The sequence below is a fragment of the Coregonus lavaretus genome (assembly GCF_964263955.1).
Source record: "Coregonus lavaretus genome assembly, chromosome: 15".
Classification (NCBI taxonomy): Eukaryota; Metazoa; Chordata; class Actinopteri; order Salmoniformes; family Salmonidae; genus Coregonus; species Coregonus lavaretus.
In genome coordinates, this window is record NC_140002.1 from 9,269,509 (window position 1) to 9,293,592 (window position 24,084).

General features: G+C 42.9%; 1 protein-coding gene across 1 annotated transcript in view; it reads right to left on the reverse strand.

The window, feature by feature from the left end:
• Nucleotides 1-24,084, reverse strand: part of kirrel3a (kirre like nephrin family adhesion molecule 3a) — a gene marked incomplete at both ends in the record, with an annotated part of 240,616 nt that overhangs the window by 23,420 nt on the left and 193,112 nt on the right. Inside the window, 6 exons of the mRNA XM_084178063.1 lie at nt 2,271-2,469; nt 10,757-10,857; nt 13,461-13,587; nt 14,269-14,396; nt 14,773-14,921; nt 23,382-23,487. Of these exons, the coding sequence (XP_084034189.1) occupies nt 2,271-2,469; nt 10,757-10,857; nt 13,461-13,587; nt 14,269-14,396; nt 14,773-14,921; nt 23,382-23,487 (810 nt within the window). The remainder of the gene's footprint in view (nt 1-2,270; nt 2,470-10,756; nt 10,858-13,460; nt 13,588-14,268; nt 14,397-14,772; nt 14,922-23,381; nt 23,488-24,084) is intronic.

A 24,084-nucleotide genomic window follows, 5' to 3' on the forward strand; every position in this document is an offset into this window, starting at 1 on the left:
TGTTGAAAAACAAATGATAGTCCCACTGAGCGCAAACCAGATGGGATGGCGGGTATCTGCAGAATGATGTGGGAACCATGCTGGTTAAGTGTGCCTTGAATTCTAAATAAATCACAGACAGTGTCACCAGCAAAGCACCCCCACACCATCATACCTCCTCCTCCATGCTTCATGGTGGGAACCAAACATGCAGAGATCATCCGTTCACCTACTCTGCGTCTCACAAAGACACGGCGGTTGGAACCAAAAATCTCCAATTTGGACTCATCAGACCAAAGGACAGATTTCCACCGGTCTAATGTCCATTGCTTGTGTTTCTTGCCCCAAGCAAGTCTCTTCTTATTATTGGTGTCCTTTAGTAGTGGTTTCTTTGCAGCAATTTGACCATGAATTCGACCATTCCACCCATGAGTAAGGCCCTCAAAATTGTCAAAGACTCCAGCCACCCTAGTCATAGACTGTTCTCTCTGCTACCGCACGGCAAGCGGTACCGGAGTGCCAAGTCTAGGTCCAAAAGACTTCTCAACAGCTTCTACCCCCAAGCCATAAGACTCCTGAACAGCTAATCATGGCTACCCGGACTATTTGCACTGCCCCCCCACCCCATCCTTTTTACGCTGCTGCTACTCTGTTAATTATTTATGCATGGTCACTTTAACTCTACCCACATGTACATATTACCTCAACTACCTCAACTAGCCGGTGCCCCCGCACATTGACTCTGCAACGGTACCCCCCTGTATATATAGCCTCCCTACTGTTACTTTATTTTACTTCTGCTCTTTTTTTTCTCAACACTTTTTTTGTTGTTGTTTTATTTTTACTTTTTTTGTTAAAAATAAATGCACTGTTGGTTAAGGGCTATAAGTAAGCATTTCACTGTAATGTCTGCACCTGTTGTATTCGACGCATGTGACCAATAAAATTTGATTTGATTTGATTTGATGAAGGCCTGATTCACGTAGTCTCCTCTGAACAGTTGATTACTTGAACTCTGTGAAGCACTTATTTGGGCTGCAATTTCTGAGGCTGGTAACTCTAATGAACTTATCCTCTGCAGCAGAGGTAATTCTGGTCTTCCTTTCCTGTGTCGGTCCTCATGAGAGCCAGTTTCATCATAGCGCTTGATGGTTTTTACGACTGCACTTGAAGAAACTTTCAAAGTTCTTGAAATGTTCCGTATTGACTAACCTTCATGTCTTAAAGTAATGATGGACTGTTGTTTCTCTTTGCTTATTTGTGCTGTTCTTGCCATAATATGGACTTGTTCGGCCATGGTAACCCATTTCATGAAGGTCCCGGCGAATAGTTCTAGTGCTGACGTTGCTTCCATAGACCGTTTGGAAGTTGGTAGTGAGTGTTGCAACCGAGGACAGACTTTTTTTACGCGCTGACCGAGGCAGTTCTAGCAGGGGAGAAAATTGACGAACTGACTTGTTGGAAGGTGGCATCCTATGACGGTGCCACATTGAAAGTCACTGAGCTCTTCAGTACGGGCCATTCTACTGCCAATGTTTGTCTATGGAGATTGCATGGTTGTGTGCTCAATTTTCTTAGCATAATAAAATAATCCCCATAAAAATCTGAAGTTTCAGGTAGAGATATCTGTTTTGCATTGGATCCACAGCATCCGCCGATGTCGCACATCCGCATCTGAGTGAAAGGTACAGAGCTAGATCGGTGTTTGTCAGACCATGAGACATCCCGAAAATCGGTCTTCTCACAAAATCATCTGTAGCACCCGAATGGTTTGGCCTACAAACTATTATGGAAAGATGAGTCTCTCACGGACCGGATGGTGTTCTCGGTTTTGTTCTACGGCCCCCACAAGCGTCTTGGGACTTGGCTGAAGTTGGTACAGTCGATCTACCAACTGTCTGTAGCATCCGAATAGTTTGGGCTACACACTAATATGACCCCACTGTGGAAAGGTTGACTCTCACGAATACGTACATGTTAGTTGTTTTGCTCTAGGAGACCCACAGGCCTCACAAGACTTTTCTGTTGGTCCCCGGTACCAGTTGAAAAAAATGAATGGAAGTATATATGGAGACTGCCAAAAATAAGGGGTTAAAGACATACACCCCCCCCCCCCCCCCCCCTCCACTGTAATGGGTAAAAACAAAACAAAAAAATAGTTTCTTAACTATTACATTATGAAAAAGATTAATAACATTCCACCCATGAGGCCACTAGTGGGCGATTTGGTCATTTGACTGCAGGAAAGGGGTGAGGAATTGATTGAAGTGGTACAAAGGGAGTTGGTGTACCTTGTTCCTTCAGTCGAATTATCTCTGTGTCGGACCCAAAGCTGTTCCAGGCGGTGCAGTTATAGATGGTCTGGAAGTCAGCAGGGACGATGTTACTCATGGAGAGGGTGGAGATTACCCCCTCATCAGTGCTCACTGTCTCCACCGTGTATCGGCCAGACGTCCCCGACTCCAAGACTGTCTCCTTCCACGACCAGGCCTGTGGCAGACAAAACAGTGAGAATTATATGTTACAGTATGGACGGGGACACAAGCACACAGTAACACAGCCACATATGCTCGCCACATACACACACACCATACACACACACACACACACCAACACACCCACACCTGACAGAAACCAACCAACCTGCCAACACAACCTATTGGGGCATTAAAGATAAAAGGTATAATCCACCTTTGGCTTGGTTAAATGGCTGTCAATGTTCTATCTTCATACAAAGTCAGGCATTATGTCCTAAATGGCACCCTATTTCCTATATAGTGCTCTAAATTTGACCATAGGCCCTGGTCTAAAGTAGTGTAGTGCATAGGGAATAGGGTGCCATTAGGAACGCATCAAGGATCACACCAATCACTCATCTGATTGCTTCAATTTGGGCCACTAAGCCTTTGCTAGTTTGACAGGGTGACATCTGTAAGCCCTCCGTGTCCTGGAGAGACCCATGTAGAGAGCATATTTAGATTGAACTTCTTTCACTCACAACAGGAAACTGATTAGCAGAGTTGTGGAACTCTAGTCACATGACTTGGACTCGAGTCACACATTTTAAGACTTGAGACTCGACTTGATAAAAAATAAAATAACTTGAGACTTTACTTGGACTTGAAGCCTCAAGACTCGGGACTCAACATTAACTTGACACTGATGACTTGAAATGATCTGTCCAGGTTTTGTAACGTTGTTACTCCGCGGATTAGCCTACTCTCCACGCAGCCAGAGACAGTAGCCGCAGCATCGGCCTGCAACAGATTGGCTAGTGAAATGCACATTCGGCCCCTCTGATTGGACTACCAAACTGTCAATCAACACAGGTCGTGTGAGCTAGCGAACATATTACTGATTTGCTGTACAGCTAGGGGAGACCGGGGATGGGTGTATCACTTTTCACCTTTCCATCAGTTTCTCAGAGATCGTTTATGGAAGTGTATTCAAAACTTGATACAAACAACCTACAGTGAGGGAAAAAAGTATTTGATCCCCTGCTGATTTTGTACGTTTGCCCACTGACAAAGAAATGATCAGTCTATAATTTTAATGGTAGGTTTATTTGAACAGTGAGAGACAGAATAACAACAAAAAAATCCAGAAAAACGCATGTAAAAAATGTTATAAATTGATTTGCATTTTATTGAGGGAAATAAGTATTTGACCCCCTCTCAATCAGAAAGATTTCTGGCTCCCAGGTGTCTTTTATACAGGTAACGAGCTGAGATTAGGAGCACACTCTTAAAGGGAGTGCTCCTAATCTCAGTTTGTTACCTGTATAAAATAAACCTGTCCACAGAAGCAATAAATCAATCAGATTCCAAACTCTCCACCATGGCCAAGACCAAAGAGCTCTCCAAGGATGTCAGGGACAAGATTGTAGACCTACACAAGGCTGGAATGGGCTACAAGACCATCGCCAAGCAGCTTGGTGAGAAGGTGACAACAGTTGGTGCGATTATTCGCAAATGGAAGAAACACAAAATAACTGTCAATCTCCCTCGGCCTGGGGCTCAATGCAAGATCTCACCTTGTGGAGTTGTAATGATCATGAGAATAGTGAGGAATCAGCCCAGAACTACACGGGAGGATCTTGTCAATGATCTCAAGGCAGCTGGGACCATAGTCACCAAGAAAACAATTGGTAACACACTACGCCGTGAAGGACTGAAATCCTGCAGCGCCCGCAAGGTCCCCCTGCTCAAGAAAGCACATATACAGGCCTGTCTGAAGTTTGCCAATGAACATCTGAATGATTCAGAGGAGAACTGTGTGAAAGTGTTGTGGTCAGATGAGACCAAAATCGAGCTCTTTGGCATCAACTCAACTCGTCGTGTTTGGAGGAGGAGGAATGCTGCCTATGACCCCAAGAACACCATCCCCACCGTCAAACATGGAGGTGGAAACATTATGCTTTGGGGGTGTTTTTCTGCTAAGGGGACAGGACAACTTCACCGCATCAAAGGGACGATGGACGGGGCCATGTACTGTCAAATGTTGGGTGAGAACCTCCTTCCCTCAGCCAGGGCATTGACAATAGGTCGTGGATTGGTATTCCAGCATGACAATGACCCAAAACGCACGGCCAAGGCAACAAAGGAGTGGCTCAAGATGAAGCACATTAAGGTCCTGGAGTGGCCTAGCCAGTCTCCAGACCTTAATCCCATAGAAAATCTGTGGAGGGAGCTGAAGGTTTGAGTTCCCAAACGTCAGCCTCGAAACCTTAATGACTTGGAGAAGATCTGCAAAGAGGAGTGGGACAAAATCCCTCCTGAGATGTGTGCAAACCTGGTGGCCAACTACAAGAAACGTCTGACCTCTGTGATTGCCAACAAGGGTTTTGCCACCAAGTACTAAGTCATGTTTTGCAGAGGGGTCAAATACTTATTTCCCTCATTAAAATGCAAATCAATTTATAACATTTTTGACATGCGTTTTTCTGGATTTTTTTGTTGTTATTCTGTCTCTCACTGTTCAAATAAACCTACCATTAAAATTATAGACTGATCATGTCTTTGTCAGTGGGTAAACATACAAATCAGCAGGGGATCAAATACTTTTTTCCCTCACTGTACATCTGTCCTTTACAAATTGGTGTTGTTATTATATGTGTAAATCAAACTGCAAATACATGGTATTGTCTTAAATACAAGGAGTAAAGTGTTACAATTTACCCCATGGTCTGGGTTAGTTGTAACAGTGCTTAGGGTGAATTGTAACAGAATGAAAAAGTGCATAAATCATGACATGCAACTAATTATTGAACGCCTTTATTGAGACCATGAGAGCAACATTACCATGCAAAAATAATAATCAATATAAATAATAAAATGTTTTTTTTGACAGACTCATATTTTACCCTCCACTAAATGGTATTTCTCAACCAAACAACAACTAGGCTAAACTAAACACCTGAACGTTTGTGGTGTGTGTGTGAGTGTGTCTCTGTGTGTGACTGAATGTGGGACATGTTCACTTAATCAGAGTCACAGTTGTGACAGTGGTATGCTGTCCTGGGGTACAGGCTTGGTGGGCCCATAATTTGCATTCCCAGCACTGATCCCAGACCTCCTTGGACTTGATCTTCCTCGTTGGAGGAATCTGAATCTTCTGGTTCAATGTGCTTTGTTTTGGCTTTTTTCTTAGGCAGGACAGTTGTTTGTTGTTGTTCAATGTGGTTTGTCTTGGCTTGCTTCTTTCCAGCAGTATTTTTAGGCAGGGCAAAAACTAATTGCCTTCCAGTGTCTGCTTGATGGGTGTATTCATCAAAATCACAGTTTTTCTCCTCTTCCTACCCTTTGTTGTAATTTTCCTGGGCCCTGCTTTTGGGAAGGGGCGTACATCAACTGGGTTGAAATCAGAAGAGTAATCAGGTGTTTCCCAGCCACAGCCTGATACATGTGGGGAGGTGCCCTGTGAATTGGCTGGAGAGGTGGCCTGGAAGGCATTTGGAGAGGTGGCTTGGAAGGCAGTTGGAGAGGTGGCCTGGGAGACAGTTGGAGAGGTGGCCTGGAAGGCAGATGGAAAGTTGGCCTGGGAGGCAGCTGGAGAGGTGGCCTGGGAGGCATATGGAGAGTTGGCCTGGAAGGCAGCTGGAGGGATGGCTTGAGAGGCAGCTGGAGAGGTGGCCTGACAGGCAGCTGGAGAGGTGGTTTGGAAGGCAGCTGAAGAGGTGGCCTGGGCACAGTGGGCACAGTGGCCTGAGAGGTGACTGAAGAGGTGACCTGGGAGGTAGTTGGCAAGGCCAGTGTGTTAGCTGGAGCAGGACGATCATTGACAGGTGAGGGTGCAAAGTCACATTCCTGAAATATATCAGCATTGTATGGCCAAATGCCGGTGCACCTGAACCCAGCCTGTACATTGGTGGGTGTTGTGGCACCTGGAAATGCTGTTTTGACAAGGCCTGGAATGTCATATATGGTCATGGTCTTTCCGGGGTTCATCCTCATCCAGGAATCACTTGCAGAGTTCACAATTTTCTTCAGTGGACGGTACACACTCCTGTCCAGGGGCTGGAGCTTGTGTGAACAGTGTAGGGGGAAAGAAAGTGCCAGAGCGCCTACATAAATCAATGGTCCTGATAGACAGGTGTGAGCTGTGGTTGTCAAGGAGAAGGACCACCTTCCTTCCAGGCTGACCTTGGTATGTTTAGCCAAGTGTTCAAGGAAAATGAGGAAGTCATTCTCCTGCATCCCCGGATCCATTTCCACTTCCAACACATCCAATTGGTCCATCCCATTCAACGTGGTCGTGGTATCTTTTGTGTGGGAAAAGTTCCTATTGCATTTATAGCACAAGCCATTGACACTAGTGTACCCCTTTCTGCTGAGGTGATTGCTCCAACCTGTTTTGTGCCACGTTTCGCGACCACTCTATCAGGTGTTTGTACTGTGGTTATTCCTGTCTCGTCAACATTCCATATAGCATTGCCATCAAAGCTGTATTTAAAAATGTCACACCCTGATCTGTTTCACCTGTCTTGTGCTTGTCTCCACCCCCCACCAGGTGTCTCCCATTTTCCCAATTATCCTCTGTGTATTGATACCTGCGTTTTCTGTTTGTCTGTTGCCAGTTCGTCTTGTCTTACCAAGTCTTACCAGCATGTTTTCCAGTTTTCCAGTCGCTCTAGTTTCTGTTTTCTAGTCCTCCCGGTACTGACCTTTTTGACTGCCCTGACCCTACCTGCCGTTCTGTACATGCCTGATTCTGACCTGGTTTATGAACTTCTGCCTGCCCTGACCCTGAGCCTGTCTGCCGTCCTGTACCTGTCGGACTCTGAACCTCTGCCTGTCCTTGACCTGCCCTTTGCCTGGCCCCCGTGTTATAATAAATTATCTGAGAACTGAACCATTCGCCTCCTGTGCCTGCATCTGGGTCTTATCCTGAGTCGTGCTAAAAAAACTCTGCCACATTTGTTCTGTTGAAACTTGTGGCCCGTGACAGACTAGTTGCTTCAGCACTCCTAATGGAGAAAGTAGGGTACCGCTTTAGGTAAGATGAGAACCAGTCTGCTCCCGCCATAGAGGTCTCATCCCATGACTGAGGATGCTTGCAACCATATTGTACAGCAAGTTGGTAGGCACATTTCCTGACCTGTAACAATATAAAATACGTTCAATACTTTCCCCAATTAATACTTTACATTAATCATTTACATTAGTACTCACTCCCTTGACCTTAATTGACACCAACATTAACTGCTAACTTTGCCCTTACTTACTCCTCACTAATTCCTATCAAGTGCTTACCTCACGGGGAGACAATCCATAATATAAATCAGCTGCCCTCAAGAGATACTCTGACAACTTCTGCTCCTGCTCATCCATGAAGACCCTGTTTCCACTACGGTAGCCTACATGAGGAAGCTCTCTCGACCCCTTCTCCAGTAGCTTCTTTCTCTCTTTGCAGAATCTGTACAGCGTCACATGACATATGCCTTACAACTTTGCAACCGATCTGATTGACTTCCCCTGCTCTGCTACATCATTTGATGCTATTTTCAAAGTGTGGAGAGGTACTCCCCTGTCTGTCTTTCTTTCCCATGATCTAGGCATGCTGAAAGTAAAATAAAACATGTACCAAAAACATTCAGTTTTACTCTGGGTTAGTTGTAACATTTTCTCACAAGTTGTTTCAACTAACCCTGACCCTTGCAGACTCTAGCTAGCTTCCATTTTAGCTAAATGTTAAAACTTTAGTATTGCTAACTTGCATCAAATATCTCTACACAGACTGGTTATAAGCCTGATATAAGTATGGTGAACGTAACTACAAAGCAGATGATGCCATCACAAAAACACATTTGGTGAAAATAATTACTTTCTTACCTCAAAATCAGATTTCTGTCAATAGAATCTGCAGAGTATATCACAGAGACTTGCTTTTTCACATGAGGGTTCAGGATTAAACTGAGCATGTGCACAGTGAATTACATGATTCTACCTCGCTCCTGATTGGAGGAGTTGCAAGTGTTACAACTATCCCGTGTTACAATTATCCCCGGTCTCCCATTTAGGATCACGTGCAGCGCAAACATCAAATTGTATGGAGAGAGGATTGGCATAATACATGCAGATCCAAAAATGTGTTGGTGATCAAGAATATTAACTTTACTTTGCAAGCTCAACAGCAATGTGGCATCAAGCAACAATTACTAGCTTAGGCCTATTGGTCTTTTGGCATGTTAAAATGGCTTGAAATTGATAATTTACTTATGAAGCTTGCATTTGGAATTTGTTGATAAAATGAATTATTACTGTGCGCCATAGGTGCGTCTCTTCACTTGCGCTCTCCAAACTCCAGTGGAGAGTGCTTCGTTCTATTGTTGAAATGTTTGCTGTTTCTTTCACATGTTTAAATGCATATATGGTCAATCTATATACATCTAATCCTACAATAATTGCTAGCGTTTCATCATTCCATCCCCATACCATTTATTGCAACACTTAAGACATTTCTGTTTCATGTTTGATATACATTTTCATTTACCATTTCTTACCCTCTGAGTGGGCCCGATGTTTATTGTGAACATGGATGTTCGCAAGACTCATGAGGTAGAAGTTCTGTTTATTTACTTCAATGTATGGTTTATTTTGTTAATATTTCCAGGGTTATGTCGGAGTTCTGTGTGTCTGTGTCCTATGTCTCTGTCATTCTGGTTGTGCATAATAGGAGCGCACGCCTCAGTGCGCATAGAAATAGGCTACTTAGCCTGCACTCCACGCTTTGGAGTCAGTAGCCTACATTGAATAAGATACAATTATTATTCCATTTATGAATCGTGATGAAATATCATTAATAATCATTAACTCTGATTAAGACAAATTGCCTTTTACATTGTAGAACCAGTTTATTGGTTGTAATTGCCAATTGGGTGATTGTATGGTCCTGGGAGGGGTCAAGTGCTTATATGTAGCTGTTTGAGCTCCTGTTAGACAGATTCGATTTTGTTTTCTCAAGGGGAGGCTGTGCAGTCTTGCCCTCTACCTGTGTTCGTTCAGGACAGGCTAAGCCTAATACAGAAGCTATTTCTTTTGAGATATTGCCCGTGTATATTTGATAAATCTACTTGTATATTTTGATATGATATGGTGCTTTCACCATTGGATCACTAAGACCTGTAAATAAATCTACACTCTGAGCACGTCAACCTGCCTTGCCTTCTGCTGATTTCATGCCCTTCCCACTGCTACAAGTCCCTATTTTATAATTACGTAATCAAAATGTGTTGTAGACACAATAATGAAAAGGGCTGTCTGGTAGCCTCAATAAATTGATTTGAGGTTGAACAAGTCATTGCATGTATAGATTTTGTTTTACTTGATTTGAGACATGACTTGAAAAACTTGACTCGACATGACTTGTCTTTGAATGCACGACTTGGACTTGACTCGAGACTCGACCCATTCTACTTGGGACTCGACTTGAGACTCGGACCTTGTGACTGGAGACTTGCTTGTGACTCGAATAATAGTGACTTGGTCCCACCTCTGCTGATTAGTATAGGTCAGGAATGGGATGAATCCCTCCATTTCCACTGTGAAGTAAATATTAGTCTGTTTCAGGAAAAGGCTTGATATTCTGTTCTCTAAATGAGGATAATGACTTCTAATTTTCAATTCATTTGCCTTCACTTCCTTAATGTATTTCATTACTAGCCTACATGTCTATGAGCTCTTTCTCTACGGACTACGCCCTCTTTTTTACATTAGGATAGGATATTCATTAGGATATCATTTGCCCTTGATTGTTCTATGTTAAGTCCTTAGGGTTGTCCTCACCTGACCTACTTTCTTATTTCTTTAGGTCAAGCTCATTCATTTGGTTTGCACTGCATTATAGGGATATTTCACCCATTATTGTTTCCTTACCCTATACAGTCTACAAGGTAAGACAGAAATCCAAACTGTTAAATGGTAAGGAAGCCAATTTGTCATTTGGTACATCTACAGGTAGACTATCCGGACTATCCAAATAAAGTGTAACCAATCATTTAATATGCAAGGATTCCCTCATATAATTTTTTGATCTACTTTTGCCCCATTGGGATCCTTTGTTGCCACCCCACCTATCCTTGGCCATATTTAGGCATACCTCCACATTCTATTCATAACAAATGTCCACTGTCATTCACTGGTCAATGATTGACTTGAGGCGTGAACACGTCTTCATCATGTTAAAACCAATAAGGTCCCTCGTTGGTTGGAACATAGATGGCCCAAACTCAGTTTTAAAATACTTGTTTTTCAGAAGGAAGGAGGGATGTGTGACTCACAATGCGGTCGGGAGGAGGAGTGCTGCGGATGAAACACTTGATCTGCCCCTTCTCCCCGTAGAGGGCTTGCTGCGTCTGGGTGCTGGAGATAGTGGGAGGACCTACAGCACGGCCAAGGGAAAAGCAGTCAATCACTCCAATAAAACACCCACATACATCAACGGCCTATCAACGGGGGAAGGCGAAGGGCACAGGCATTATAATACTTTCTAGTTTACAGTATAATGGAGACTAGTAATTGTTCATGATGAGATTTTAATTCGTTTTTCTTAAGGTGAGATTCACGGCGCGGTGAAAATAAGGTTGTTTTTATTGCTTAAAGGCTAAGAAATAGAAGAAGAAAGGTAGAAGGTTTGGGTGTACAGCGGAGGACAGTGGAAGGGTTCGATAAAGGTCTAGAGAAAACAAAGTCATTCCAGTTCGCCGTCCTGTGCGTTAGTTCCATTTCAACTCCTCCGCCTGTGAAAGAAAACCTTTGAAATGTGTGACCTTTGACTGACACAGTGTGACGATGACAGCCTCCCAAGTCAAGGAGCTCTTACAAATTCCAGGACTGCTGACCATAAGAATAACAAACATTATCTTATTTCTTTCCATTCAACTGCAGCCACATTTCACTCAGAGAAACCCAGGGGCCTGAATTCTGTGTCACTGTTTACAGAAGCAAAACAGACATCAATGGAAAGGAAGAAGCGAGGAAAAAGAATACCCGACTTCAGTAGGCTACCGGTTAAGAGTGTTGGGCCACTAGCCGAAAGGTCGCTAGTTCGAATGCCAGAGTCGACTAGGTGAAAAATCTGTCTGTGCCCTTGAGCAAGGGACTTAACCCTAATCGCTCCTATAATTCGCTCCGAATAAGAGCGTCTGCTCAAACCTCTCCTCGGGGACACCCAGACGACTTATTTTGAGGTACCGCTAGTTTGTAATGCTTTTTGGCAGCTTAGTCCACATACTGTTTTGTTTGCTCACCAGGACATAAATTACAGCTACCATTCATTTTGTTAGACGTCTGCTGTGTTCTTGCAACTGCATTCCTGCATAATGTTGGACACTTTCAGACAACGGAACTGTCTCTTTCCCCTTAATTATGTACAGGAATAAAAAGCTGGGGGGGGGAGGGGGCTTTCCAGTGCAAAATGGGCTTCTCAATACAGCCAAACGTATTCACACAGGGCTCCTGTGGGGGAGCCCGAGAGATCTGACGAAGGACCGGGAAGCTCAAAGGAGTGCTATAATTAGATTCATTTATTTCCCATGACTTTATCTTGGAGCTGCTCTCCTGAGTCACCAGAGGAGGAAAACAGGGTGGATGTATTTATTGGCGGAGAGGAGATGTCACTTGTTTGTGCTTGGAGTGGGGAGTGAAACCAAGATTCACTAGCCTGGAATCCAAACACTTTCACTGTAAAATATGATTCTTAACCATAACCTGTCCAAATCAGCCTCTGCATAGAAACAATGGTGATGGGTGGGTTTAGCGTAAAAACCCTTGTGGCCAAATGCTTCACCTTTTCAGTTCTTCAAATAATGGACTTCCTGACACAAGCTTCAAGGAGAGAATAAGCCTCCTTCACAAGGAAGGATAAATTAATAAAAGCCAAACCTCACTCTCTCTTATTGGTTCACTACAGCAGAACTGTATTACACTGTATGGGCTCAAGGGTGAAAGCTTTCATCAAAACAGTCAGTCTATATGCCTCCAGAACCCTTTTTCATTGACTGGTTAAACCTGCAATGAGAGCAGACAATAAGAGAGCCCCTTTGGCAAGCGAGAGGGGGAAAAAAGTACAATTTCGAGTCAGCCATTTTGTGCTATGAATTTTATGATGATATCCCGGCTTCAGAAATTCTTCTACGGAGGAGTTATTCGATAGAGCTCGCCATCGATTGCCTGACCTTGTCTTCAGGCATATCAAACAACTGTCTTTGTTGACTATTTATTGATTAGTTAAAAAAGGTTGCAATAACTTCTCATTTAGCCTTGGCCAGCTGTTGCTGCACTGAGATAAGGCTGGGAGATCAGTCCATTTGCAATCGATGTAAAGACGTGTTTAATCACCTTTTTCATCTTTAATTACATTTATCCTGTGTTGTTTATTTCTGGTGCAACATGCTCATTCCTAGGTGAAGTCATTGTCAATGATATTGATTATATTAACGAACGCTAACAGACAATGACAGTTTTTTTCCTTTCAGATAACACACATATTTCCAATATGTCAAATATATGTATGTATGTATGTTTATGTTTCAAATATTTCCTCTGAAAGACAAGGAACAATTGAAAGTACACTAGTCTCAAGCCAACATGAAGGCTAAGCTTTGATGTCAGAAAGCCTGGAGACATCAAAACATATCTGTAATAGGAGTAGGGTTAGGTAATATTATGATAGTATCGGGTATCAACGATGATTGACAGCCATTGTGATATGACAGAAATCCTTTAATTGAAATAGTTAACAGTTCATTTTTACACACTAAGTTACAGTCCTAGCTGTAAATCCATGATTTTTTTCATCCTGTCAAAAGCAAACTATGTTATTATGACCCACTGATCTTGACACCACTAGCATAAATATGTCTCTGCTTTTACCATGTTATCCCTGAGTCCAGCTAGCCTGAAACATGCCCCTGAGCTTGGAACAACTTCCACATTCAACTTGGAAATGAATTTAGCATTCATCCACATGTGAAGTGTACTTACCATTCACAGTAAGCGACACTTCCTTCTCTCCAGCTCCAACTCGGGGGACCACCGCCCGGCATACATACTTCCCAGCATCCTCCTGCCTCACCGCCTTGAGCGTCAGGATGTTCTCGTTGCTAAGCACCTGTGGAGGGTCAAGGTCAAAGGTCAGGCTGGTGGTAAAACGCTCGCCTCTGAATTCAAGGCTGCAGCCGAGTCCTTCCGTCCAACCCTCGTATCAGCCAATCGAAAACCCAATAAGCACTCACCAAAAGGAGAGTGATGGCACACACTTAGTCGTCTGCAAGGCCACCTGAGCCACTGCTTTAATAAACGGTATGAAAGAGTACGTTAATCTCAGAATATCAACATGAACTGCATGGGTGGAATTGCCTATACCACAGACTGAAACCAGTGGACCATGTAAAATAGATTATTTTTAACCGATACCATTATGAAGGTAAAGTATGATGTGTTGAGTGTCTGGGCCCATTTCTAGTTTTTCTATAGTCTCTTGAAATGTCTGAATTTGATGACAAGTGCTTTTCAAGGTTAACTACAGAGAATAGCTGCTGCATTGGCACAGTATAAAAATGAACACCTGTAGAATAGAATACACCTTAGAATATAAGAGAATAGAAAATAAAATAAGACAATAGAATAGACTAGAACAGGATAGGCTAGAACATAATTGAATAGAATAAAAATGTATTAGAACTGAATATAATATAATAGAACAGAATATAATACGTTATTGCCCTGAAGAGGGAATGGGTCTTGTACAATAAGCACAATAGAAAAGGATGATGGTGATTACAATGCCTACCACTCCAGAGCCGCGTTTCATCCATACGATGGTGAGGGAGGGGTTTCCTGTCCAGGCACAGTTGAAGATAGCGTCTGATCCCTGGTCCACCTGTAGGGACTGTGGCTCAGCAGCCATTCTGGGCCCAACTGGAATCACAGGAACAGAAATGGTTAGACTTTATTTGGATAGTCATCTATAGATGATCTACAGATACTCAAGCTACGGCATCAACAAGCTAACAACTTCAACTCTGTTGATACGTTACAACTTGTGGGGTTAGGGTTACGGTTACGGTTAGGGTAAGGATTAAGGTTAGGGCAAGGGTTAGTGGATAGTTAGTTGAAATCTTGTTGACAGTTAGCTGAACAGCTACAAACCATCTATTTGGGACTATACATGTACTGGATGTGATTCCTACTGCCTGTAGCTAGCTAGTTATAGTTCCTGAGTGTGTTTTCTTGGGGATTACTCACAGTAGTATGTGTGTGTGTGTGTGTGTGTTACTTGCGGACTACTACTCACAGTAGACGTCCACGTTCCTGCTGATGTTGGTGCTGCCCAGGGCATTGGTGACCTCACAGGAGACAGGCTCAGTGAAGAAGGAATGGTCCACAATGACCTCATAGGTGTCACCTGACACCTCTCTGATGATGCTGCCCCCTTTGGCCCACCTGAATATAGGTCATGACAGAGTAGGTTAAAGTTAGACCTAGACCCTGATCTTGGGTCAGTTTTGCATTTCCCCCACTAATGGTTAATGTTAATAATGGGAGAAGGGAAGCTGATCCTATATCTGTACCTATATCTGTACCACTCTGGGGGAAACATCCACAGTCACAACAGGGAAGAGGGAAGACAATGTGGGCAATGTAATCCAACCAGTAGCGGCTTTGGAGGTGGATTTCAAAGACACAAGCTTAACCAGACTCCAAAGTATTGCAAAACATAGGAACATATTGCAATACATAGGAAATATGGTGCAATTTGGGACACAACCAGTGAAAATGTGTTGCATTCAAGCGCAATTTACTGCTGTGGTCTGCACTTCGCCGAGCATAGCGAAACAACAAAAGAAAAGGTGGCTTTTTTGTTGTTTCGGTGCATTGCTTTTTTCTTCTTCATTTGAGCATATTCACGTGCTGCTTGGGAGTCTGGTTGAGGAGGAGGCAGAGGGGAGGAGGAGGGGAGGCGGAGGAGGAGGAGGGGAGGCGGAGGGGAGGAGGGGAGGAGGAGGGGAGGAGGGAGGGAGGGGAGGAGGAGGGGAGAAGGGAGGGGAGGAGGGAGGGGAGGAGGGAAGGGAGGAGGAGGGGCGTTATGATATAAGTGCTCTCACTTCGTCTCTGTCTTTCGCCCGCTTTGATGCTGAAGTCATTATATTGAAGAAGAAATAAATTGCCTGGTTGAAGAACCTTGCCCGGCACAAGTATATCCCACTGCCAGTAACAGGCAGATCAAGCCCCTGAACAAACAAACTATTGTTTACATTGACAGAAGGGCAACAAGTTGAAGAGATAAATACAAAGGACCCAGTTTGGAATAAATGTGATTAATTATTATGTAGGCTAGGCTATACATTGGAACAAAACATAACTTGAGGATTCTGAGTGAAAAGAGCGATGAATCATGCATAATTAACTTGGACGAACATCTTTGAATATCAAATGTGTTGTTGTTTGTTGTGTGTAATGCTATGGTAGAAAAGATGGCCTGGTTATAGATGTCACAATTTAGAGAATAAGATTATGAACATGCAAAACTTCCTCAGTGAATACAGACAACACAGACATATCCTAGATTTCTTGTCAAAACCAAAGAAAAGCAATCACAAAAAGTACTGTTTTCATGTGTTGTGTTCATTGTTGTAACTCTATGATTGCGTCCCAAATGGCACCCTTTTCCATATATAGTGCACTCGTTTTGACCAGAGCCTTATGGTCCCTGGTCAAATGTTGTGAAGATGCTGGAGGAAACAGGTACAAAAGTATCTATATCCACAGTAAAATTAGTCCTATATCGACATAACCTGAATGGCCGCTCAGCAAGGAAGTAGCCACTGCTCCAAAACCGCCATAAAAAAGCCAGACTACGGTTTGTAACTGCACATGGGGACAAAGATCGTACTTTTTGGAGAAATGTCCTCAGGTCAGATTAAACAAAAATAGAACTGTTTGGCCATAATGACCATCGTTATGTTTGGAAGAAAAAGGGTGTTGCTTGCATGCCGAAGAACACCATCCCAACCGTGAAGCACGGGGGTGGCAGCATCAGGCTGTGGGGGTGCTTTGCTGCAGGAGGGACTGGTGCACTTCACAAAATAAATGGCATCATGAGGAAGGAAAATTATGTGGATATGTTGAAGCAACATCTCAAGACATCAGTCAGGAAGTCAAAGCTTGGTCGCAAATGGGTCTTCCAAATGAACAATGACCCCAAGCATACTTCCAAAGTTGTGGCAAAATGGCTTGAGGACAACAAAGTAAAAGTATTGGAGTGGCCATCACAAAGCTCTGACCTCACTCATAGAAAATGTGTGGGCAGAACTGAAAAAGCGTGTGCGAGCAAGGAGGCCTACAAACCTGACTCAGTTATACCAGCTCTGTCAGGAGGAATGGGCCAAAATTCACCCAACTTATTGTGGGAAGCTTGTGGAAGGCTACCCGAAACGTTTGACCCAAGTTAAACAATTGAAAGGCAATGCTACCAAATACTAATTGAGTGTATGTAAACTTCTGACCCACTGGGAATTAAATGAAAGAAATAAAAGCTGAAATAAATCATTCTCTCTACTATTATTCTGACATTTCACATTCTTAAAATAAAGTGATGATCCTAACTGACCTAAAACAGGGAATTTTTACTAGGATTAAATGTCAGGAATTGTGAAAAACTGAGTATAAATTTATTTGGCGAAGGTGTATGTAAACTTCCGACTTCAAATATATATATATATATATATATATATATATATATATATATATATATATATATATATATATATATATATATATATAGTGCTTAACTTTTGACCAGAGTTTCCCTATGGGCCCTGGTCAAAAGTAGTGCACTATACAGGGGATAGGGTGCCATTTGGGACAAGCCAGACCCCAGATGCCCTACGACAGTCTTCCATTTTGCCAAAGACATTTCATCACAAGGACACAGTGGACAGTGACAGCATTGAAGGAGATCAAGTAAACCAAATCTCCTGCAAATCAGAAAATATTTCACTCCCTTACTAAAACACAGCTTGATGATGGCGAGGACGAATTTTAAAAGGTTGATGCTGTCTGCTGTTAACGTCTCTTCAACATCCCTTCTCAATTCTGCTGTTAACGTCTCTTCAACATCCCTTCTCAATTCTGCTCTTAACGTCTCTTCAACATCCCTTCTCAATTCTGCTGTTAACGTCTCTTCAACATCCCTTCTCAATTCTGCTGTTAACGTCTCTTCAACATCCCTTCTCAATTCTGCTGTTAACGTCTCTTCAACATCCCTTCTCAATTCTGCTGTTAACGTCTCTTCAACATTCCTTCTCAATTCTGCTGTTAACGTCTCTTCAACATCCCTTCTCAAATCTACTGTTAATGTCTCTTCAACATCCCTTCTCAATTCTGCTCTTAACGTCTCTTCAACATTCCTTCTCAATTCTGCTGTTAACGTCTCTTCAACATCCCTTCTCAAATCTGCTGTTAACGTCTCCTCAACATCCCTTCTCAATTCAAATGTAACCTTTCTTTCTGCTCTCTTTCAAGCCTGTGAATGTCAGAACAGAACAGTGCTACATGTCTGATGCTTATCCTTTTCCCAGTCACTTCTGAATTATTCAAGAACAATAGTATATAAGCACAGCTTTTGAACATGTGACCCCACATAACTGTATGCACGAAGGAATCCATTTAGCTTTTTACAGTTATTGAAGCGCTGTTCATGTTGTCTATGATCTTCCGCTGTCAAATTCGAATGCAGGGTGGCAAGCACGCACATGCACAGACACACACAGAAACTAACTTCCCAGAGGACCAAAAAATGGAACAATCAAACAAGTTCATGTCCATACACACGGACAGAGTTTGTGTTCACAACACCCACATGTTCACAACAAATAGCCGTCAAGCCAAGCTAAATCTGTGCAATTGATTCTTTCTCATCAGACACCTCAGTAGTGACAACAGAGAAGAAAAAAAAAACAGCAGCAGCGACACCAACACCAGAACCCCCCGTGTGGATAAGAAGCGTACTTTATTTGCAAGCGAAACTCATTCGCCTCTCTCCCCATCGCTGCCCCTCTAGGCAGCTTTATGAGAAACAAACAGTTGCTAATAGAGTTAGTTGCCAGATCCTCCATCCCTCCCTCATTCACACACTCACTCATTCACTCACAAACAATGTCTCGGCAGCTTTATGAGAAACAAACAGTTGCTAATGGAGTTAGCTGCCAGACCTCCCTCTCTCTCAATCTCTCTCCCCTTCAGCTTGCTGTCTGCCTGGCAGAGGTAGGACTAGGATGCACAACAAGGCAGTTGAAATGAATTGTTTCACGGCAGCTACCTGTCCCCCTTCTGTCTGACAGATTGGCTCTGAAAGCATACCCCTGTGCTGTCACCACTCTATCGTTCAATCGGATGGTCTGTATTACATTTTCTCTTCCACCTCTAACAATTGAGCTTGAATGAAAGACCACCTGGGATGCGTCTCAAATGGCACCCTATTCCCTAGATAGAGCACTACTTTTGACTAGGGCCCATATGGCTCTAGTCAAACATAGTGCACTATGTAGGGGATAGGGTGCCATTTTGGACACAACCCTGATTACCATATATTATTACCATGACAACAGATTAGATAGTAATCTCCAAACCATTAGGTCTGGAGTCCAACCCATCTCTCCAAGCGTCCTCTCCATACCTAGTCTGAGTAAAAGGAAGAAGAGAAGGAGGTCTGGAGCTTCTGAGATAAGAGACACCTCCCTCTTCCTATCCCTCACTATTCCTTACATCCAGATTCCAGGCCCAACCTCACAGCATCGACAGCATCCTGCTCTGAGCTCTCAGGCCTCTGAGAAACTCTCCTCGTTTTACACGGAAAAGGGCAGCTCTCAGGTGATCAATAGCCACGCTTCGGCTAAGAGAGCATTAAGAAGGCAGTGAGAAACGAGCCTGTCCTTATGCAGCATTAAAGAAAGAGGAGGACTAGAGAGGGGTTGCGTCCCAAATGGCACCCTATTCCATTTGTAGCGCACTACTTTTGGTTTTTGACTTAAGGGGCTAGGATTTTCTTGACTCTGGTCACAATGTTTTCTGTATAAAGGGCTTGTTGAGTCACATGGATAGATTGCTCTTACTACATCCTATCTTCAAGGGGAAGTTCAGCATTGCAGTACATTTGCTCCTATCATTGAATTTTAACTAGCGGTGGCTAAAGTTAGCTGCCGTTTGTAGTGGCTGTTTAAAACAAACAGAACCATGGATTACAGTTTCTCCTGGTCTATAGACTACATTCAGTGTGAGGAACCATCTAACATTAAGTTGCAAAATACTGTGCAATTATCAACAATCATGTTATGGTATTCGGATTTGATCATTTTCAACTTAAAAAGGTGCCACAAAGAACCTAAGTGTGTGACACGCTGAAAAAAACACAACAATGGCAAATGTTCAATGACAAGCAGTATGGTACCAGGGTCGGGTCAATTCCATTTAAATTCAAATTTCAGTCAATTCAGCAATTAAACCAAATTCTAATTCCAATTACAAGTTGTACTAATTTACAGTGCCTTGCAAAAGCATTCAGAGACCTTGGATTTCTTCACATTCTATTGTGTCATTTTTTTGTCAATAATCTAGAAAAATTATAAAATGTTTTAAAGATGAATAAACATGTAATAACTAAAATAAAGTCATTGCATAAGTCTTCAGCTCCCTGAGTCAATGACATGCTAAAAAAAGCCTTTGCATCGATTATAGCTGAGTCTTCTTGGGTAAGTCTCTTAAAGAGACTTACCCAATATTTGCCCATTATTCTTTTCAAAATTCTTCAAGCTCTGTCAAGATTTTGAGGATCATGGCTAAACAGACATTTTCAAGTCTTGCCATAGATTTTCAAGAAGATTTAAGTAAAAATGGTAACTTGGCTACTGAGGAACATTCAATGTCTTCTTGGTAAGCAACTCCAGTGTAGATTTGGCCTTGTGTTGTAGGTTATTGTCCTGCTGAAAGGTGAATTCCTCTCCCAGTCTCTGGTGTAAAGCAGACTGAAGCAAGTTTTCCTCTAGGATTTTGCCTTTGCTTAGATCCATCCCATTTCTTTTTATCCTGAAAAACTCCCCAGTATTTGCCAATGTCAAGCATACCCAAACAATGATGCAGCCACCAACATGCTTGAAAATAAGGAGGCAGTTACTCAGTGCTGTGTTGTGTTGTGTGGGATTTGCCCCAAACATAAGGCTTTGTATTTGTGTCAAAAAGTGTATTCCTTTACTGTGTTTTTTGCAGTATTACTTTAGTGCCTTGTTGCATACAAGATGGATGTTTTCAGTATATTTGTATTCTTGTGGAGTCACTACAATATTGTTGATCCATCCTCAGTTTTCTCCTATCACAACCATTGAACTCTGTAGCTGTTTTAGAATCACCAATGACCTCAATGTCAGTTTCATTCCTGTCCTGCAGCTCAGTTAAGAAGGATGAATGTATCTTTGATGTGTCTGGGTGGTTTAATACATAATCCACAACATAATTATCAACTTGACCATGCTTAAAGCGATATTCAATGTCTGATTTGTTATTGTTACCCATTTACCAATCACTCCCCCTCTTTATGAGGCTTTCGAAAAGCTCTCTGGTCTTTGTAGTTGAATCTGTGCTTGAAATTCAATACTTGACTGAGGGACCTTATAGATGCTGTATGTATGGGGGACAGAGGAAGGGCTAGTCATTAAAAAATCATGTCAACCCCTGTTATTGTCACGACTTCTGCTGAGGCTGCCTCCCCTCCTTGTTCGGCAGACTTCGGCGTTCGTCGTCACCGGCTTACTAGCCACTGCCGCTCCATATATCATCATTCCATTTGTCTTGTCTTGTCAATTACACACACCTGGTTCATATCCCCTCATTAGTCTGTGTATAAGTGTTCCCTCTGCTCCCTTGTCCATGTGGGTGATTGTTTTATTTGAGTTGAGTGTAGCTCAGTGAAGCTACTCGTACCTTGTATTGCCGGGGTAGATTATTCCCCTGTGCCTGTATTTTGTTGGAGCTACCCGTACCTTGTATTGCCGGTGTAGATTGTTCCCTTGTGCCTGTATTTTGTTGTCGCTATCCAGCGCAACTGTGTACGACGGAATAAACTCTGTAAACCCTCCTGCGCCTGACTCCTTCTAATCACACTCATCACAGTTATTTCACACAGAGTGAGTCCATGTAACTTATTATGTGATTTGTTTAGCCAGATTTTACTCCTGAAATAATTTAAGACTTGCCTAAACAAAGGGGCTGAATACTTATGCAATGACTATATTTTATGTTTTTATTAATACAAATCTTTCACTTTGACTTTGCAGAGTATTTTGTGTAGATTGTTGACTGGAATTGAAATGGAATTGACCCCTACCCTGTACGGTAAACAACAAAGTGCACATATTCACAACCCCCACTAATGAGCCAGATCATCCCCGTCAACCTGTATTATTAGCCACAAAGCATTGTTGTCGAGGTGGCAAAATCGCTCCAGCCAGGTCTATTTCACATCAAAGGGATGTACCACTGTTGTTTTGCGTAAACACTTTTGTTCCATTTAATGTGCAACCGCCGCTAATGCCAAAGCATATGCAGGCCTTTGATATTTACAGAGGCTCGTAGCCCTCCTCTTGTTTCCAAGCTAAAATAGAGATGCTTCTTTAATCAAATTCAAACACCAGTTTGCAATTCACAGGAGGGGCGCCACACAGAATAATAAACAACTACTTTTTCTATTACTGTCAATTATATGGGGGATTGTCCCTTTCGCAATATCGGAACCAATAAGGGGTGGATGGTGGTTACTGGAATATTACTGTAGTTGCTAACTTGCTTATTGCAGTGCAATATGCTGGATGATGGCATGTCAAAGCTCTCTGTTGTTCATGACAGCTGGTAGTTATTGTATGCACTATAACAGTATACTGTCATGACAATTAATGTTCCAGGAGCAGGGATATCCCAAACCACTTAGAGATATAAGGCAAATAAATGGTAGCAATCATACAGTGATATTATCCCTAAACCTATAAGAAACATTGTGTGGACTCAAACACTTTCCCAGCAGCTAGATTTTTGCCTATAGTGTATTTTCTGGGCAGAGGCTAACCATCCTCAAATAGACTACTGAACCCAGTCTCCTCTCTCTCTCTCTCTCTCTCTCTCTCTCTCTCTCTCTCTCTCTCTCTCTCTCTCTCTGTCTCTCTCTCTCTCTCTCTCTCTCTCTCTCTTCTCTCTCTCTCTCTCTCTCTCTGCACCAGACATCTTCTCTGGCAGTGTTCCCTCACCTGGCTGACCTGCACCAGCATGTGCTCCTGGACCTCCTCACCCCCTGGCTAGAGGATGTGGGTACAAACCACAGGAAACCCTTGTGTGTTGTGGTTCACTTTGTGCCCCCTCTGTGCCAACCTAATGCAGTCAGTGCCTGCCCCTGCACTGGCAGAGGCAGATGGTAGTGATGTATGCCACGGTCTCAGGGACCCCTGCCCATCTATTATCAATGTGATGCCAGCTGCTGGCAGGGAGTTACGGTCTAAGGTGACCTCTGGGTACATTTGACACACTTTTTTACGCCGACTAACCACCTGCCCCACACCGGACTGCCTACGACAATGTGAAACATATGGCGATGTTTCCTGTGTCATACCCCAGTAGAGATGCAGAACTTGGAAAGAGAGACTACGGCACTCCTTATGCAGCCTGAGAGGAAAGTATACAGACTATTAATGTGGATATAGACCTACTGAACACATCATAAGCACATCAAATAGTAGAGATTTTGGGTCACCCAAATTAAAGACTTCAATCGGAGAAGAAAATAGGTGCAGATGTAATGCGTTTGCATGTGTGTGTGTGTGTGTGTGTTTGTGTGTTTGTGTGTGTGCAGGTGTACTATCTCACCTGTAGTGGATGACGGGTGGGTTAGCCTTGGCAGAGCAGTGGAACTTCACCAGGTTGCCCTCCAGTATGGGTTGGGGCTCCACAGATAGGTTGACAAGAGGCAGGTCTACATGGGTGAGAACAGAGAGTCAGTCTATAAACCAACACCAGAGTACCTGCATGTGGTTAGTTGAAATGGTCAAATGGTTTAGTGTCTGTAAAACCAGATTGTAGCGTAAGTGGAGCCAGACGTGTGTGTGTGTGTGTTTGTTGTTTGTGTGTGTGCATGTGACCGCAATCAAAGGGAGATGTGTGTGAGTGGAGCGTGTGAGTGCAAGCAGCAGGCTGTAAACAACTGTATAAACATTGTTGCTGTGGTTGGGGTTTGATGCTATCCTGACCCCCGTAAGACATTTTCACACGGCAGTGCTTAAACCGGTTAATTAAGGATTCACTCAGTAAAATTCCATTGGAGATAAAATAACAAAACAAAGCAAAGAACAAACATAGCGGAAAGAGCTTGTTAATTACTCTCCTCTGTAATGGCTGATATTTCCCATTAAGATAAATTCGAGCCTCGGTTCGCTTGCTAATTGCTACATTAGCAATTTAATCAACTTTTTATAGAATATCCGTGATTAAGGACAGCTCCGGATAAAAGTAACAAACACAGAAATTAAACAAATTAAACAAACAACAGTGTTGAGACGAATGCGCTGAATGT